This window comes from Mus caroli, chromosome 13, assembly GCF_900094665.2.
Source record: "Mus caroli chromosome 13, CAROLI_EIJ_v1.1, whole genome shotgun sequence".
NCBI lineage: Eukaryota > Metazoa > Chordata > Mammalia > Rodentia > Muridae > Mus > Mus caroli.
Window position 1 is genome coordinate 44,871,621 of NC_034582.1, and position 19,895 is coordinate 44,891,515.

At 38.4% G+C, this 19,895-nt stretch overlaps 1 protein-coding gene across 4 annotated transcripts in view; it reads left to right on the forward strand.

Moving 5' to 3' along the window:
* The first annotated feature begins 22 nt into the window (after positions 1-22).
* Positions 23-19,895, forward strand: part of Nol8 (nucleolar protein 8) — a 26,332-nt gene continuing 6,459 nt past the window's right edge. Inside the window, exons 1-13 of one of the 4 annotated variants that reach the window (XM_021180497.2) lie at positions 23-618; positions 1,266-1,421; positions 2,085-2,147; positions 3,589-3,667; positions 5,762-5,897; positions 7,007-7,075; positions 8,016-9,833; positions 11,059-11,172; positions 11,730-11,855; positions 12,382-12,472; positions 14,356-14,491; positions 16,697-16,774; positions 19,524-19,795. In XM_021180497.2, coding sequence (XP_021036156.1) covers positions 582-618; positions 1,266-1,421; positions 2,085-2,147; positions 3,589-3,667; positions 5,762-5,897; positions 7,007-7,075; positions 8,016-9,833; positions 11,059-11,172; positions 11,730-11,855; positions 12,382-12,472; positions 14,356-14,491; positions 16,697-16,774; positions 19,524-19,795 — 3,175 coding nt within the window. In that variant the 5' untranslated portion in view covers positions 23-581. The remainder of the gene's footprint in view (positions 619-1,265; positions 1,422-2,084; positions 2,148-3,588; positions 3,668-5,761; positions 5,898-7,006; positions 7,076-8,015; positions 9,834-11,058; positions 11,173-11,729; positions 11,856-12,381; positions 12,473-14,355; positions 14,492-16,696; positions 16,775-19,523; positions 19,796-19,895) is intronic. The other 3 variants (XM_021180500.1, XM_021180498.1, XM_021180499.2) reach the window with 3 other exon arrangements.

The following is a 19,895-nucleotide window of genomic DNA, read 5'->3' on the forward strand; positions in this document are numbered from 1 at the left end:
TTTATTTTGGTTCCGCTTCTTCACTTCCGCCTACTTGAACCGGAAATCAGGAACCACGCGGCAGAGTGTCTTTTTTGTAGGAATTACCGATTTTTATTTTTCTTTCTCACACTCTGTTAGTTTTACAACGTGGAGGAGAACTAACAGAACGTCAGTAAAAGCGAAGGCGGAGGAAATAAAGAGCCCTCTGGATCTGCGGGATAACGGAACCTTAGGAGATTGGGTTGGAAACCTTGTAGGAAGGAAAGGAAAATGCACTTGCCGGCACGTGTTATTAGACGTTAAGGGGTACGCCGGGCAAGAGCTGAGTCGGACCAGCGTCCTGAGGAAGAGTGTTTGCTCGTGAGAAGTGATGGGCTTAGCCTCTCCTCTCCTTCCTTAGGGGCTTCTCGGAGAGAGAAGGCAGGGTTGGAAGGATGGGGCGGTGGCTGCCAAGAAGGGGTACACTGTAGGTTTTTTCCCAGACTGCTGGCCTTTGCTTTGGGCTTCTGCCGCTATTTAGTGATCTCGCTTGGAAGGAGACAGCCAACTTTTGAGAAAGGTTTGAGTGAGAGCTGAACATCTGCCAAGAGCTAAACGAGATGGAGCGACCTCTGGAAAACGTTTCCAGCAATCTTGGTAGGACAGTGTTAACAATTCCGGGTTCCGAAATTAGACTTCATTATAATCCTTGCTGTCACCACTACTGTTTTCTAAGTGGCACTGGGAAAAGCCGTAACCGCTCCTACTCCCCTGACCGATGAGATCCACTCAGACTGCTTTGAACAATACAGGCACACAGTGGGGAAACATATTTTAGGTATAACATAAGTTGCCCTCTTTGTGATTTAACAGCGCTTAGGGGACACTTGTATTTTGCCATGCTATTGTAATTGCAGACTTTGTTATGACTGGAGTTCCAGGATGAAGGTATTTTTATCCGTTAGCTTACTATTTTTGCCAGTATATGTTAAGGTAAAAATGTAGAAATGAATCGGGGGGCAGTATTTCGAATAAAAAAACAATAAGGGTAAGATATAATAGCTGTGGTTGTTGGGAGAAGATATGTGGATGTGCTGCACTTAGGTGCAGTTGCAAAGTGTGTTCATTGAGAATGTGGATGGAGGGCCTTTGTAAAATCTCCACTGATAAAATCTGAAAGCAATACATATGAAGAGACATAGCTTCATAAGATGAAGTTGACACAGAAGTTTCAGGGGAAAGAGTTGTGTTAAATTTCTGGAAAACTACTAAATTGTTTTTCTGTCCAAAATTAACTTTTCCAGATAGATGTCCAACATCCATGAAAGCCAACAGAGAAATGAAGCGCCTCTTTGTAGGTGGACTTGGACAGGGCATTTCTGAGACAGACCTACAAAGTCAGTTCAGCAGATTTGGAGAAGTTTCTGACGTGGAGATCATCACTCGGAAAGATGACCAAGGTAAATCTATAACACGAGTTAGTTAAAGACAGACAACGTCAATGATATTACAGGGGAAGCAGCCCCAGGGCTGAATGTTAGTGCTAAACATCATGTATGGCATCCTGGAATTATTTCATATGAAAATTAATTTTGAAACCAGAAAAAGTATAAAACATTTGAATTTCTAAAACATCTGTACTTTGAATTTTCGGAGTCAACATTCTAACATCGTCTTATTAAGTAGAGTGTCATTAACAATCAGGATGTCTGAACTGATTACGCACTAATATACTATTAAGAGGTGTCTGAACTGATTACTTCAGGGTTTTTTTTTACTCATTTTGAAATATTTTGATCATGTTTATAAAAATGCAGACTTTAGTCAGTGAGGTAAAAAATATTTTCTTTCAAAGAATAAATATCTATGAACGCACTTTTTGAGCTTGGATAGCTTCTTAAGGCTGGATGTGGTGTTTCATATTTTTTGATTAGAACTCGAGGGGCTGAGGCAGATGTATATTCAGGGCCAGTCTGGTCTACATAATGAGTTACAGGACAGCCAGTCCTATATAATAGAGAGACCCTGACTCAAAAAAAAAAAGTAAAGAGAGGGCTATTAAGATGTACATTGTTTTCTGGATAAGGATTTAAATCAACTTAATTTTTTTTTTTTCTTGGTAGGAAATTCACAGAAAGTCTTTGCGTATGTTAACATTCAAATAACAGAAGCGGACCTGAAGAAATGTAAGATCATCATGTATTTTTTTTATTCTAATGGTTAGTGTAGTTGTGTAACTTGAAATTACTTTGGTTCCATAGCTAAGCCTTGCTAGTCACTTAGAAGTTTTGTAGATGGACAACCATGATCAAGAGAATTTATCAAGCCCTTTATCTCGGGTTTCAGATGTGTTTGTGACAGAAGGTATGGTATCACACATTGGCACTTTGCTCAGAAACTAGTGTTTTCAAACAATTTGAACAAAGGACCAAACTGTCTATAGAAATTGCCTATTACATTTATCCCACTTGTCATTAGGGCATATCTTTCCTCCGTCTCTTTGTTTTTTGGGCAGCCAATCCTATGTCAGTAAGACCTGTTATAAAAGGTCCTTGAATATGACCAAGGTCATTAGAATATGACCTTGCCAGAGCATATCTTTGAAACTGTGGTATTCTTATTATAAGATTAGTAAAGATAAGGCTAAATACTAGCTTTCAGTGCCTAAAAAGGTGGAGATGATTTATCGTTCAGTCGATGCAGTTAAAGTATTGCAGTCTCTTGGAAGTCAAAAAAAGAAATAGTGAAGGGCAGGTGCCACTGGGAGAGGACAGTCAGCCTTTGATCATTTCATTTGTGAAGAGATTATCCTTGCTGAGAGTATATATGAGGTAGAAGGTACAGTGCCTTACCTAATAATGCTATTATAAGGAGTAACTTCAATAATCCATAGTACATAGTAAAATATCTCCTGCTTGGAAAGTTTTGTTAGTGCTTACAGTAAGGAAGCTGACAATAGTTATCAGAAAATCAACTACTAGGGCACAACAGTTGAAGCATAGCGCCGTCACTAGCCAATGTGTGCCTGCTTTGCAGTGATAATTGGATTGAGGAGAATAATTAAAATGCTACAAGATCCCAAAATGTGCACTAGTTCACCCTGAAAAGATTTAATTGATTATTTGCCATGTGGAAAATAAAGTAGTGAATAATTATTTACCAGAAGTTCCTAAAATGAGTCTATAAACAAATTGCACATAAGGTTTGCTTTATAGTTTCTGCATAATTTTCTGTTAGTGTTCAAGTGACTGAGAAATAGGGATCATAAGAACCTGGGGCTGCAGGGATGACTCAGTAGTCTAGAATGCCTGCTACTGCTGCAGCGGGCCCAAGTTCAGTTCCTAATATCCACATGGGTGGATTACAGTGACAGATTCCAGGGCATCTGATGCCCTCTTTAGCCTCCATGGGCACCCACACACAAACGTGCATTCTAACATTGGAATATACACACTCAAGCATGAAATAAAAATAAGCTTATTTATTTATTTGTCTTTCTTTGACATGTAGGTGTCTCTGTAACAAATAAGCCTATTTTTCCCAGTACTAAGTAATTAGAGAGAAAAAAAAAACCTTGTTGAAATAGTTTTGCATTGAAATAAACTTTGTTAATTCTTTACCTTATAGGTATGTCTATTTTAAACAAAACAAAATGGAAAGGTGGAACACTACAAATTCAGCTAGCTAAAGAAAGCTTTTTACACAGGTAAGGTTTGCCTCACATTTATTTAAACCCATTTCTTTGTAGTGTAATTGTTTTTATAAGTTTACCTGACTAATTTGAAATGATTGAGTAATATATTACTAGTTGTCATGATTTGCTTCTCAACTTGATACAACCTAGAATAAGCTGGGAAGAGAATTCTAATGTGTATTATTATTATTATCTGTGTTTGGTTGGCTTGTGGTTGTTTGTGGCAGATGGTTTTGATTCCTTCATTGATGTGGGCAGCCTGAGCCTGAAAGTGGATGGTGCCATGTCCTAGTTTGAAGCCTTTGATTGTATGAGAGTAGAGAGGGAAGTGAGGACTATGCGTGCATTCATTTATTCTGTTTCTTCTCATTGCTGTGGATGTGGTTACTGCCTTGACTACTCTGCAGTGAACTATAATGAACAGAACCCAGAGTCAGGATCTTAATCATTTCTCCCCTGGGCTGCTTTTTACATGGGACATTTTATCACAGCAACAGAAATGTTAGTATATATGTATATGTTTATTATTCCTTTCTCATACAATCTTAGGCTTCCCCTCTTTTGTAACAACTACCTGCATGATATCGGAAATGGCTGATTTCTGTGTCTCTTTACTAAAAGTCATTTAAACTCTACCTCTTGCTATCTGTAGATGATCTGTGAGGATGTCTTATAAGTGTGAAAGTGTTTTTCAGGGTTTTTGTCAAAAAGTATAGTTTCCCATATCTTAGAGTTAAGTTATTACAGATGATACTAAATTACATATGTTGATTTTGACCATTAAATGTGCCATGCAAAGAAAGAGAAAGAAGGTATATACATAAGAGACTGTCTTACAGCTGGGCGTGGTGGCGCACACCTTTAATCCCAGCACTTGGGAGGCAGAGGCAGGTGGATTTCTGAGTTTGAGGCCAGCCTGGTCTACAAAGTGAGTTCCAGGACAGCCAGGGCTACACAGAGAAACCCTGTCTCGAAAAACCAAAAAAAAAAAAAAAAAAAAAGAGACTGTCTTAGTGTTGTTGTTACTAAGCAGTGATTGCATTTGGGAGTCCCTCAGGCAGGCAAGCACAGTGCTGGCACAGTAGCTGAAAGCTTATGTCTGATTCACAGCCACGAGAAAGAGAGACAGCTAACTGAGAATAGCCGGAACTTTTGAAACCTCAAGCACCTCCTTCAGCAAGGCCACACCTTCTAACCTAACCAAACAGTTCAACTGGGGACCAAGTGTTCAAATAAATGAGCCTATGGGGACATTCCCAGAGACATAAGACTAATTCTGCATACGATTTCATAACAAGATTGCATAAAACTAATTCTATATGTGATTTCATAGCAAGATTGTATAAGAACCATTAGAGCTTTCGTAGTCAGAAAGCTGATTTTTCAGAGGGATTAGATTAGATGCATTTGGGAATTTTCAAAATGGAAAACATTTAAGAATACAGTGTAAGAAAGGGTTGGATATGTAGTCATGACAGATTGCTTAGCATACATGATATCCTGGAATTGACACTATCCTGGCATTAAAAAAAAAAAGTATATCAGTGTAGCTCACGGTTTGTGATCTCTTATCTACCATGAAGAAGTTTGAGGCACCTCCTGTAGCAGAGCACAGGAGGGGGAGGGATATTATTTAGATTACAATTTACATTTTTGTGAATAATATGGAAGCTGATGTAGCCAAGTGTTAACAAAATGTGGCATTAAAGAAATACTTGGTTTGCTTCACTTTTCAATATTTTCTAGTCATTCTACAATAAAAATGTTTTGTATGTTTAGAAAATAGTATAAGTAATTATTCTTTTAAAGAAGTATTTTAGCTGCGCAGTGGTAGCATACACGCTTTAATCCCAGCACTCAGGCAGAGGCAGAGGCAGGTGGATCTTTGTGAATTTGAGGCCATCGTGGTCGACAGAGAAAGTTCCAGAACAGCCAGGGCCACACAGTGAAACCTTGCTTGGAAAAACAAATAGGCAAACAAAAGAATATTTTATTTTATTTTGTTCTTTTAATACTGTAAAGATGTTTGGTGTTCACTTAGGGTTACCTGAATGGCATACCTAAACATTTTCATAGCTGATTTGTTTTTACTTCTACTCACTTCAGATTGGCCCAAGAAAGAGAAGAAGCAAAAGCAAAGAAAGAAAAATCAACCACAGGCAACAGCACCTTATTGGAAAAGATGGGAGGAGTGGATTTCCATATGAAGGCTGTGCCTGGGACAGAGGTGCCAGGACATCAAGTGAGTCTCCTTAAGTAGACTGCGCCAGTCGTGTCTCCTGAGACCTCGTATTTGTAGTTGGGACAGCCAACGCAGATGCTTTTTCTCCACTTTGGAGCAGTCGGCCTATAGGTTGGGGGTTTTATTAGATTTTCATTTTCAGCCTGCGTTGTAAGTATTCAGTCAGCACAATTCCCCCACCATTTTGTATATAGAGAAATCCAAATTAGGTGGAGACTCTTTCTAAGGACATAGGTGTTTGATGGACAGACAGGACCCAAGTTTGCTATTTATTTTCTCACTTGCTTCAGCACTATTTGTTTTTATTGTTACTGTTTTAGGATTTCATACATGCATATGATATATTTTGATCAAATCCATTTCCTTTTCCTTCCTCTCTAATTTCTCTGTATTCCCAGCACTACTTTTCCTCCCAACTTCTCGCTCTCTCTCTCGCTCTCTCACTCTCTCCTCTCTTGCTCTCTCTCGCTCTCTCTCAACTCACTGACTCCACTTAGTACTAATCTGTATGTACATAGGTTCAGGACCATCTACTAGAGCCTTTGAGTTGCCAGTTCCAAAGGAAACTTAACTCTTCTCTCCCAGGAGCTATCAGTTGCCAGTAGCTCTCGGCATGGGTGGGACTTCTAGAGGGCTTATCCCATCTGTGCTGGGCTTTTGGCTGGCTTGATGGTGTTATATCAGCCGAGGATGGCCTTGAACTTTTGATCCTCCTGACTACCTCTTACCTAACAACCTCTTAGGTGCTGGGATTACAGGTGTGTCCCAACCATATCCGGTTCATAAGGTTCTGGGATAGAAGTCAGGGCTTCAAGCATGCTAGCCAAACACCTTACCAACTTGGGTAAATATGAGGCTGTGGTTGCATTTTTAATAGCTGTATATGTGTATGTGTAATGTACTATCTATGATATAGTTGGAATTTTCTTTGTTTTTGTTTCCTTATACTTTTCTTCTTTAATACCTTTTACTATCAGAAAACTAAGTTCCACTGTAATAGTAGTCCATTGTGAGCTCAACATTTAAAAAAGTTACATTTATGTATTACTTTGCTTATATTTGTGATAATCATAAGTCCTCTCTCTTTTTTTTTCCCCCTTATCTTTTAGAATTGGGTTGTGAGTAAGTTTGGAAGAGTCTTACCTGTTCTTCACCTTAAGAATCAACAAAAACATAAAATATCCTTTGGTTGGCATTTCACAGTAACTATTATTTCCCAGAGTGATGGTGGAATAGAATAGCTTTAGAATTTTACTGCGTCTATCAATAAAGTTTTAATTGTTTCAGCATATTTTTACCTTTCTCTGCAAGGTTAGCGCTAAGTCATCTGCATGTAGAAAGCACAGTGAGAATAATGGGTGATATGAAGTTTTATGTAGTTGGGTGATACAAATTATGAATGCCAAGGAAACATTGTCATTTGTTAATACAAAAATCTATGATAAGCTGGCCATGGTGGTGAATACCTTTAATCCCAGCGCTTGGGAAGCTGAGGCAGACAGATCTCTTTGAGTTTAAGTCTACTCTGCTTTACATGGCAAGTTCCAGGCCAACTGGGACTATGAACTAAGATCCTGTCTCAAAAAACAAAATCTTACTATATAGGGATTTACAAGGCATTGCTAATGAAGTAATTCGAGAATAAAAAACGAGGCCATTGTTAAAGAAAACTTAGGAGAAATGGATAGAAAACTGATGGTGTAAATTAGTTCTAAAAAGAAGATACTAGGTACAAATAGGCTGGCTGATAAGCAAGAAATAGTGTATGGCAAAATAATATGGAATCCAAAGTGAGAAAATTCTAATGTCTGTTCCACAAGGTCCGTTATCTGAGACTTTGAAAACCTGGCCAGAGGGTATGTATGTACCAAAGAGATTGCTGTAATGTTTATACTTCTCTCATCTGATAGTGGTGGTGCTTGATTTTAGCTTTGGATATGTTACAGTTCACTTTCATAAAGCCTAGAGGCTTACCATGTGGGATGCTCATTTGTTTGATGGGAAATTGAAGGAAGATAGAATAAAGGGCTTATTCAAGGTTAAACAGCTTTCCTGTTTCATAAGATTGGTAGGTCTCCCTAACACCTGCTGCTCTTGCTTTGTCCTTGACTGAGTAACATTATGAAATATGATCCATCAAAATACTGCCACAATATAAAAAAGATTCCAGAGAATTTGACAGAAACCACTCCCATAACTGAACTCACTTGGGAATTGGAAGGAGGCAATGACCCTATGAGTAAGAAACGTCGAGGAGAGTTCTCTGACTTTCATATCCCTCCTCAAAAGGTCAAGAAAGTGCAGAAGAGCGATGATCCCAGGGAGTCCAAGGTTTCTAATATTGGTCTAAGGACTAATCAGGTAATGGAGAGGAACAAATCAACACATCCTGTGACTGCACACGGGACAGCCCCTAGTACTGTGAATCCTTCTAAACCACTCCTTGTGTCCACTTCTGGTACTCAGAAACCTAAACATGTGGTTTTTCATAATTCTGACTTTGAAATTATCTGGAATAAAAGTAGCATGTCTGATGATGACATTGACTCGGAAGATGAATTAAAAGTGATGGTTGCAAAAGAAGAAAACAGAGAGAAACCTGGGCATTCCTCAGTCAATGACTCTGAACATGATACTTTTGAAGTTGTTAGGGATGATTTCAAATCAAATATTCACAGACTTTCTTCTTCAGCAAGCTTAGGAAATAACCATGAATATGATTCAAGTGATACAGATGAAATTATTGCAATGAAAAAAAACAATGCTAAGGTCAAAAACAGTGCAGAATTTTCACAACCAGAAAGGACTGTAAGCAAGAAAAGTTCTTTCCAAAAGATAGAACCTTCTAATGACTGTATAAAAGTACAAGGAACTAACAGCAACAAAAAATCAGCCCCGTGTCATGGAGTAAAGTTTGTAAATCCCAAATTTCCACCTGACTCCAGTGGCAGTGACAGTGAAGAGTCCGAAGAAGATGAAGAATATAAAGCCTTGATGGAAAACTGTCCCCGTGTGAGTCTCACTTTGGCTGACTTGGAGCAGTTGGCTGGCAGTCATCGGAAGTTTCCAGGAAAAGACAGTGAGACTAATGGTCCACAAAATGACAGTCACTGCAAATTTGACACAACCTCCAAGAATCCCAAGACTTCTGGTGACCTGTACAATGGCAGACAACAGTGCATTCTTCCTGAGGAGATTGTGGCCTCCCTTTTAGAGGACGAGAACACTTACAGCAAACAAAAATCGGAGGAAGATATCTTAAAGCCAAAATTCCAAGCCTTCAAGGGAATAGGCTGTCTCTATGCAAAGGAGTCAGTGGACAAAGCTTTGAAAGAGAATATTGCCTTTAATACTGTGGGTGGGCCTCACAGTTCCTTAAAACATGAAGATCACAATAGAAGTTTGATGGAAAATGGATTTAAGTGTGTTAATGGCTCATCAAGCAAACTAACTTCATGCCAACCTGCAAAGAAGGTGAATCACCCAAACCACATTCAGCCTCCAAAAAGACAGTGTACTTTTGAGAACCAGAACCATAAAGCAATGTCCTCTACTAGTTGTGACAAGGGAAGTACAAATCCTCTCCCATGTCCGTTGCCATTGAAAGCTAAAACATCCCTACATCTTAGTGCCAACAGTCACAAGGTAGACTCTGATGGAGACGCTTGCCATTTGTCTGAAAGTAGAAAAGCTTTAAAGAAAGAGAGGAGCAATTTAAGCAACCTTGAATCTCTTGAGAAATCATCAAAGGTGTCTCCCAGGGAAGACCCTCAGAAAAGCCCAGCTGGTTTCTCACTTTCTGATGGTAATGCATCCTGTATAAATGCTAAGGATAAACAAGTTGAAGACAACCAGAAGCGATTGGCAGCCTTGGCAGCGTGGCAGAAAGCCAGAGAAGTACAGAAAAAACTGGTGCATAGTGCACTGGCAAATTTGGTGAGTGCATTTTCATTCTATGGATCTAATAAGAGTGTTCTCAAGGTCCAGGTTTTTCTTGTCGTGTAGGTGGGTGGAGCTCATTGTCCTCGTCACAGTCACTACTTTTCACCTGTGCTATTGAGTCTATACTAAACAGTTGCAGTTATCTATAATTTATCACCTCATTAAGAAACTAATTTGTGCCGGGCATGGTAGCAACGCCTTTAATCCCAGCACTTGGGAGGCAGAGGCAGGTGGACAGCCTGGTCTACAGAGTGAGTTCCAGGACAGTCAGGGCTACACAGAGAAACCCTGTCTTGAAAAAACCAAAAAAAAAAAAAAAAAAAAGAAACTAATTTGTATAGTGATTACAGCAAGAATAGTATAAACCTTGATGGCATTTACTGTAGTGAGTCTTTGTTCATTCCTCCAGCAGCACAGAATAATGGTTAAGTACTGAGACCAATGCAGCTATTGATGCGTTGTATGGCAAGCAGGCAGTCACAGTCTCTTAGAACACCAAAGTAGTTAGGTAGCCTCAACCCATACAGAGTAACATGAAGGGATTAGAAGGAATTAGATTGATATGGGTAGGCAGCAAGGGAGAGGAAAGATCTTACTAAAAAAGGAACCATTTGTCTAAATTGTTTCAGTGACACTAGTGTTTATAGTGTCAAGGCAAAAGATGAAGCAGCAATAATTGGAAAGGATGGGTTATTCAGATACTGCAAGGAGTGGGACTTTTTTTCTAAAGCTGTGAAAAACTAAGAACTTTAATGAAGGCATTGAAGATTAGTTGTGTAAATTTTGAAATGAGAATTATCACATTACAATATATAGATCATCCAGCCCTAATAGTTTAATACATAACAAACACTGTCTGAGACCTACAGTGTCTAAATCTTTATAGATAAAGTTTGTTTTAAGAGATCCTTCAGGCCATGGCTTAAAAAATAAATATAATGGGGTCAGATCTGGAAGCAAAGAGAACCTTTCAGATGTCAAGGTCCACAACCATGGCAGTGGTGGTTCTTAAAAATACTGAGGTCAAGTTAATAGAATTTGGTTGTTACTGGATACAGAGAGAAAGGAGGCCTAAGGCTGTTTTGGAAACATAGCAGATGATAATGTTATTCCCTGAAGAAAGAAAGGAAGGATAGGAGTTGGGAGGAGAAGATGGTGGATATGGACATAGATATACAGTTGGCTGTCATGAAATGTAATGCTGCTTGTGTTTCACTAGGATGGTCATCCAGAGGACAAAAAAACACACATTGTCTTTGCTTCTGATAATGAAAGTGAAACGGAAGAGACATCCACTCAGGAGCAAAGCTGTCCAGAAAAGGAGCTGATAAAAGTAAGGCCTTCCAAACATTAATCTACTTTGTAGAATCCCTCTGTTTTGTTTTTCTTTTTGTGATGAGGATGCTGTGTAGCCCAGGCTGCCTTTAAACTTTGAAAACTTCTGTATCCATCTGGTACTACAGTGTGTACCTAACCAAGAGCTCCACACAACTACTACATGTGTAAAATCCTAGGGTGAGAACCAGAGTTGCCCAATCTATAATACCCTGAGATGTCGGGGCTCTTGGAGATTTTCTCACCCGTGAACCTGTTTGTTACCTCATATGTAAACTCACATCAGTATTCATGCTAGACTATAAGAAGTGTCCTTGCATATAATAATTAATTCCTTTAATCAAAGTGGCAATAGGGGATTTTCATTAATAGTGGATTAATGATCCAGGAATCCAGTTAACTACTCCTGAGTTGAGAGTTTCATCTGGCCCACCACATATTTGTTCCTCTGGATGCATTTGGGTTGTTGGTTTTTAAGTGTGGAGTAAGAACTTTATGAAGAAAATGGTGATTGCCTGCCTTGGTTAATGCCCATCACTGTTTTTATCTGCATAGCAGGAATCTGTGAGTAAATCGTCTGGGAAACTGTTTGACAGCAGCGATGATGAAGAATCAGATCCCAAGGAGGACAGCACCAGGTTCAGCATTAAACCTCAGTTTGAGGGCAGAGCTGGCCAGAAGGTTAGCCACAACCAATACAGCTTTGAGAACTTTGGTTCTCTAGTACTTGTCTGTTTCTGTCAGTTATGGGTAGCAACTTATGAAGTTGATGTGTGTAAAGTACAGGGTCTTTCTTCAATATTTACTACTAAGTCAAAGACTGAAGCAAATGTCACATTAGTAGTCATTAAAATTGATTCACTGGTTGTCAGTTTTAAACTTAGCATGTAATCTAGGTAACACATTTACAGTGTTAAGAAATATCAGAGTCTGTAATCACTTTAGCTCTATATTTTTTGTTACATGTTAAGACTAAAAATAGAAACAGTTGCAGCAGGTCTAAGTTTTGAAGTTAATCCTAAAATCTAGCTTAAGAAAGGGTAGTTCTAGGGTGGGGTCTTTATTGTGGGAATGAATTCTCTCTTACCCCTTACTGGTTCATAGGCAATGCATTTATGCATAGGATAATACGACTTTCAGGGTGTGAGGAGGTACACTTAAGAGACTTTTTTAAAATGTGCTTATGACAATGCTTTTTTCTGTGTAGCTTATGGATCTGCAGTCTCAGTTTGGAAATGATGAGAGATTCCGCATGGACTCTAGATTTTTAGAGAGTGACAGTGAGGACGAAAAGAAAGGTAACTATTTCATTGTTCAAACAGTGTTAAAGCTAGTGATGTAAGAAGTCACCTGGGGTTTCTTCTTCACATAACACAGGAAGAAACTGTACCCTAAAATAAATGGAATTGAATTTGTAGTAGTCAGATGTTTATTAATGATCATTAAGTTTCTTTATATATATTTTTAGTATAACTTAATTATACTAAATTAGAAAGCACAGCAGATGTCTAATTTACATTTAATAGTAAGGGCCTTTGTCTTCCTCTGGTGAATGCCCTGGGTGCTTGTTTTGGGATGGGTTGGTTGGTTTTAGAATGCTGGTTCATTTGTTGTTCCCACTATGCATAGGGTTCCCACTATGCAGTGGCCATGCTGGTATCAAACTTGTGATCCTCCTGCCTCAGACTCCTGCTTAGATTACAGCATGCACCATAACTCCCAGCTAGATGCTTTTATTTTCTTAACATATATTATCTCATAGTGAGATTATGTCATAGTGAGAGTGTGTGTGTGATCACACTTGTGCCACACTGTGCATGTGGAAGTCAGAGGGAAAACTTACTGGTGTTGGTTCTTTTACTCTTACTATGTTTATTCTGGGCCCCAAATCAAGTTGCTAGTCTTGGAGGCAGGCACCTTCATCCTCTCAACCATCTTGCCAGCCTAGTTTTGTTTTGTTTTTTTTGTTTTTGTTTTTGTTTTTGTTTTTCTAATCCATTTTCTTGCATTCATTCTTATTTGGGTGTCCCTAACAGTAAAGATGTCATTAGAAGTATCCTAATTCTACTTCCTGGAGATTTGTCACAGTAGTAAGTCCAAATGTATCCATAAGCTGTGCCCTCACTTGGCCACCATGAGTGAGTCTCCCTTCCCTGGGCACTTCCCATTCCCTTCACAATCACAGAACTTGAGTCTTTGTGAGCTTTGTGTTTCTCTGTTTTTTGAGTAAATCTGATGTGCACCTCTTTTGTGTTTTGTTTTAAAGCATTTCTTTGTCCAGATGAATAGTCACGTTTTGAACCTCAGAAAATGTGCAGGCTTTTCTGTAGAGAACATAAATCAGATTAATAATTCTAGATTCTGTTTTAGTAATTTCCTGCCCTAATCTGAAAGAGTCTTGACAGTTTTAACTTTTTTTTTTTTAAGATTTATTTTATTTATATGAGTACACTGTTGCAGTCTTCAGACACACCAGAAGAGGGCATCAGATCCCATCTACAGATGGTTGTGAGCCACCATGTGGTTGCTGTGAATTGAACTCAGGACCTCTGGAAGAGCAGTCAGTGCTCTTAATCGCTGAGCCATCTCTCCATCCCCCAGTTTTAACTTTTTATGCTGCTTTTAACTAAACTAGCTGTTGAACTTTGGTTCTCTAGTATTTGTTTCTGTCAGTTATGGGTAGCAACTTATGGAGTTGATGTGTGTAAAGTACAGGGTCTTTCTTCAATATTTACTACTAAGTCAAAGACTGAAGCAAATGTCACATTAATAGTCATTAAAATTGATTCACTGGTTGTCAGTTTTAAACTTAGCATGTAATCTAGGTAACACATTTACAGTGTTAAGAAATATCAGAGTCTGTAATCATTTTAGCTCTATATTTTTTTGTTAAATGTGTGTGTATTATATTTTTTAGTCTTTATAATATTTAGACTTGCCACCAAAGACATTATTAAATTTAGATTTTATTTTCTCAGTTGCAAATAGAAGTTGGGTATTTCATTTGTTAGTCATGTGATTTCTAAGTTTTTGTGGCAAGAAGTCTTCGAGAGAGGTACATTAACAAGTACAAGGTCAAACTTGTCATTCAGTGTACTTTTGAGTGTGTTTGGATGCATGCCTGACTGAGAAGTCTCGAGCAGTGCTTGTCAACAGGTTACTAGTTATTCTTCTTCCCCAGAGCTAAATGAACATAAAGTGAATGAAGACGAGCTTGCTGCAGAAAAAAAGAAAACCCTGAATGTTGTGCAAAGTGTTTTGAACATCAATGTGAACAACCCTACGAACAAAGGATCGGTGGCTGCTAAGAAATTTAAGTATGGCCTACGGCATGTCGCATTCATGATGTTTTTGCCATAAATGTCTCGTGAACTTAATTTAAAACTAATGTTTTGTGTTGTTTTGTTCTTGAGATGATAGTGGTCTAACCTAGGGCCTTGTATTTCCTAGTCAGTTGCTTTTCCCCTGAGCTATACCCCCAGCCCAGCTGAGTCCTTCATAAACTACTGAAGAGAGCAGTTGTTGACATGTCAGACTTCAAAAAGTTCTTTTCTTTAACCCGGTTATTCACTGTAAGACATTTTCAATCCAAGTGTGGCAGTTACCAGCTTTATTTCTTCGCAGTATTTGGGAGGCTAAGACAGACTGATCTTTTGAGTTCAAGGCGAGCTTGTTCTACAGAGCAAGTTCCAGGACAGCCAAAGCTCTACAGATACACCTTGTCTCACAAAGCAACCAAATTTAAAAAAAAAGAAAGGAAGGAAGGGAGGGAGAGGGGAAGGGAGAGGGAGAGAGAAAACTAATTCTAAGTAGTTTGTGTATACCATTCATGATGTCATGGCAGCATTGCTTTACTGGTTAACCAGTTGGAAGTGACTTTAGATATTAACTATCCAATTATTAAGCTGTACAAATATTATTATGGGCATTTTCAAATGAGTACTTTAAAGACATTAGTTTCAGTACTCAACCTGTAGATCATAACCCCTTTGGTGGGTCACATATCAGATATCCTGCATACCAGATATTTACATTATGATTCATAATAGTAACAAAATTAGCTATAAAGTAGCAACGAAATAGTTCTATGGTTGGGGTCACCACAACATGAGGAACTTTTTTTTTTAATATTTATTTATTATATGTAAGTACACTGTAGCTGTCTTCAGACATTCCAGAAAAAGAGAGTCAGATCTCATCACAGATGGTTGTGAGCCACCATGTGGTTGCTGGGATCTGAACTCAGGACCTTCGGAAAAGCAGTTGGTGCTCTCAACCACAGAGCCATCTCACTAGCCCCGAGGAACTATCTTAAAAGGTGACAGCATTAGGAAGGTTGGACCACTGGATTAGTGTAACTTTTAGATCCCATGGATCCAGCTTCTAATTGGTTGTCAGCGTGTGATTAGTTTTCTCTTCTGTACCTCATGTAAACTTGTCTTACCCTTTGAGATTTATTTTCTGCAAGCTGGGGAAAGCATAGGTACTTCATCTATATATGCCTCTATTTGTTCAAAACACTTTTTCCCTTATATATAGTTATATATGGTTTGGAACCGCTCAGAGTGGTCCCAAATACCTTGCCATCTCTGCATGAGTTCTGAGATTACAAGTGTGTACCCATGACATCCAGCTTTAAGGTGATTTGCTTAAATGTGTGCGCGTGCATGTGTGTGCACAGTAATCAGAAGGTAGTTTTTGATTCCCTTTTCCTTCCCACCATGTGGCTTAAACTCAGGTCATCATAGTAGTAGGTACCGTGTAAGACAATTTTTTTTTCTTTAATTTTAATTATTATTGGTTTTGAGACTGGGTCCCTATGTAGTCCTGACTGGCTCAGAATTCACAGAAATATGCCTGCCTCTGCCTCCTGAGTACTGTTGGGGTTAAAGATGTGTATCACCACTCCTGGGTGTAATTTTTAAGGTTAAAAGGGATCCAAGAATACTCAAATAGATTTAAATGTTTATAACAAGATGATAATTCTTTTTGATGACCATTTAGCCTTTTTTTTTTTTTTTTTTTTTTTTTTTTTTTTTTTTTTTTTTGCCCGTCTTAGTTTACTTGCAAGTTGCTGGCACAAAATAATCCTAGTAAAAGTTGCTTAAGGGAAAAGTGGATTATGCCAATTCAACTTGAGATCGCAATCAATCATGGTAGAAAAATCAGAGGCAGAAGTTTGAGGAACTGGCTGACTCACCCATAGTCAGAAACAGAGCAATGAGTGCTGCACTCTTTCAGTCAGCTAACGTTCTCCACTCTGTAGGGTGTGGTGGTGTCCACACGAGTGAGTCTCTCACCCAATTAATGTAATCAAAATAATTGTCCCCTAACATGCCCACAGCTCAGTCTAATTTATAGACATTCCTTCCCTGAGACTCTCTGAAGGTGATTTCACATTGTGTCAAGCTAACAATTAAAACTAACCCTAACAGCTCCTAAATTATTAATTATAGTGACAATTTATGAATTGCCATTAATGTTTCAATTCGTGTCTTCCAATCTTTATTTGTTCTATACAGGGATATCGTACATTATGACCCAACAAAGCATGACCATGCCATTTATGAAAGAAAACAAGAAGATAAAGAAAAAGAAAGGTAAATTGGAGACTGTTTTCCATTCAAAGTCTACTTAAGCTGCTGAGTAATTTAATAAGCTATATAGTAACTCTTTTTAAATAAGTGAATTTCCTTTGCTATGTGAAAGTCTTTATCAAAGAATTTTGTTTTATTTTTACACTGAAGTCTGTAGATTTTTCTATAAGGGAGTAATTATTAATGAAATAAGGCTTTGCAGGTCAGATAGGCTCTGTTATAAATATTTCTCTTTACTTTGGTAGTAGAAAAGCATGTAGACATTGAAATTTGTGTCATATGTGTGTAACTTATGTGTATGGGTTTCCTGCCTGCAGTACATCTATGCATCATATGCACACCTGGTGCCTGTGAAGCCAGAAGAGAGTGTTGGGTCCCAGGAACTGAAGTTACAGACAAACTGAAGTTTACAGACAGGGTGAGCTGGCGTGTGGATGCTGGGAATTGAACCTAAGTCCTCTGGAGGAATAGTCAATTCCCTTATCAGCTGCGCCAGCTCACATAGATAATTTTTGCATGATGTGATTTTTTTTCATCAATTACCCCAGCCTATCAAAGCCATTCTTGGCAACAGGAGAGATGGTTCAGGGTTTTAGAGCACTTGTTGCTCTTTCCAATGCACCAGGTTTGATTCCCACAAGGCAGCTCATTACTGTCTGTAACTCTAGTTCCAGGGTACACTGTGCTGTCTTTTGATGTTTGCACTTAGGAACTTTGTTTGTTTGTTTGTTTTTCCAGACAGGGTTTCTCTGTGTAGCCCTGGGTGTCCTGGAACTCACTGTGTAGACCAGGTTGGCCTTAAACTCAGAAATCCACCTGCCTCTGCCTCCTAAGTGCTGGAATTAAAGGCGTGCACCACCACTGCCCAGCTTAGGAACCATTTGTTAAATTTCATGTCATTTGCCTTTTGAAGATTTAAGAATTATCAAACCCATGACTGGTGCCTGTAAAAAGAAAGAAAAGAAAAACCCTCTCCCTTTTATTTTTACTCTTCCTCTTAACATTTCACTGTAACAAGAAAAGAAAAAACCAGAAAATATCTCTAGTGGTTTGGCTGTCTCTTCAGCTAGATTTCCATGCTATTTAGGTTTGTGCTCTATTTTCTACATTACCACAGGTATCAGTGTTTCTAGAATTCCTCCTCTAATTCCCAATACAATTTCCCTCACTTTACCAGCCCTTACCTATCACTTTCTTAAAGGCCATGTGGTTTCAACTAACAGCTTCAAGACCTTTCAGGGTTTTGCCATGACCCTGGTCTTAGAAATTACATGCTAGTGATAGCAAAGTTGAGTCTGTGCTCCAGGAATGGAAAATTTACTTCCAACTCTTAAAAATAGTAAGGACAAATTTAAAAGTTACCATATGGTAGTTCAGCTAGTGTGGGCCAAGGTGATGATCCCTCCAAGGTAACGGTGTCTTTCTTCTAGACATAATTGGACTAATAGACATGAATTCAAAGTGTGTGGCAACACTCACAATGCCGTCACCAGTTCAAGTCAGATGGTGTCCCAGCCCTGAGAGGGAGATGTGGGCATGAACTGCCACCCCTAACCAAGTAGCTATCTGCAGTTGATACCTGTTAACCAAGGAAAAATCCATTTTCTCCAATGGTGTCTCACTGGGTATATTAACCACACTTCAGGGCAGACCCCATATCCAAGAGTAGTTGGCCAACACAAAACAAACTCAATAGTATTTTTTGTAGACTTTGTTTTTTGTGTGTGTTTTGGATGTGTGGGGTTTTTTTTTATTTTTTATGTTCTTGTTTGCTTAAAGAGAAAAGGAGTATAAAGTTGGGTGGGGAGAAACTTAAGAATTGGGGAAAACGAAAACATGATCAGAATATATTTATGAAAAAATTTTTTTTCGCTAGGCACGCCTTAAATCTCAGCACTTGGGAGGCAAAGGCAGTTGGATCTATGTGAGTCCAAAGTCAGAGCAGCTACACAGAGAAACCCTGTCTTGAAAAAAACCAAAGACCCAAAAATAACCAAATATTTTTTTTTCTTAAAAGATTTATTTATTATATGTAAGTACAGTGTAGCTGTCTTCAGACACCCCAGAAGAAGGCATCAGATCTCGTTATGGATGGTTGTGAGCCATCATGTGGTTGCTGGGATTTCAACTCACGACCTTTGGAAGAGCAGTTGACGCTCTTAGTATTCTCATGTTCATTTTTATTTTATATAGTACATTAAGAATTTTTGCTTTTTCTTATATATACTATATGGAATAGATTCTTACCTGGTAAACATTTTACTCTATTAGCTAAAACCTAAATATTGTAAACATGTTGTATCTAAGATCAAACAAAATATATTCATTTCTAAAATATAGAAATTATGACAATCTAAAAATATTTGCAAAAGATAATAATAGACTTATCAAACTTACAATTCACCTTTAAAAGATTTTTAGTTGATTTCTTCTCCATTGATGTAATAAAAATTGCAGAAGTATAAAACTAAAATAACCGCAGAAGCCACCTGGATTAACACATTCATTTTGCAGATGAGAATACACTCATGAAAGCTGAATGATAATGTAGTCCCTACATTTCAGTTTACGGAGCGAGAGGAAAGTGCTCGCGTGTAGTATCTGCATCTACCAGAGGTGACGTGTGTAAAAGAAAAATCCTTCTGCTCAAGATTGAAGGATAAGTTACAAGTGTTTAAGTAGTTTACCCTTCCTGATGTTGAGACTTTTCAGAGCTTGTCTTTGTTATGTTCATGTCCATATGTCATTTCAGTAAGGCAAAACGGAAGAAGAAAAAGGAAGAAGCTGAGAAGCTGCCTGAGGTATCCCAAGACATGTATTATAACATTGCTACGGATTTGAAAGAAATATTCCAAAGTATGAACAACACAGATGAAAAGGAAGAAGATGCGCCCAGGACTGAGGCTGGTGCTAGAGAGGGGACTGGAAAAATCAGGAACGCCGAGACACTGGCACGTGGGCCCGAGCAAACCACTGGCTTTACATTCTCTTTTTTTGATTCAGCCACTAAAGATGAAAAGGATGGTATGTTTTTTTTCTACTTTTTTATTTCAGGCAATTTCTTTTTTCTTTTTTAGATTTATTTATTTATTATATGTAAGTATACTGTAGCTGTCTTCAGACA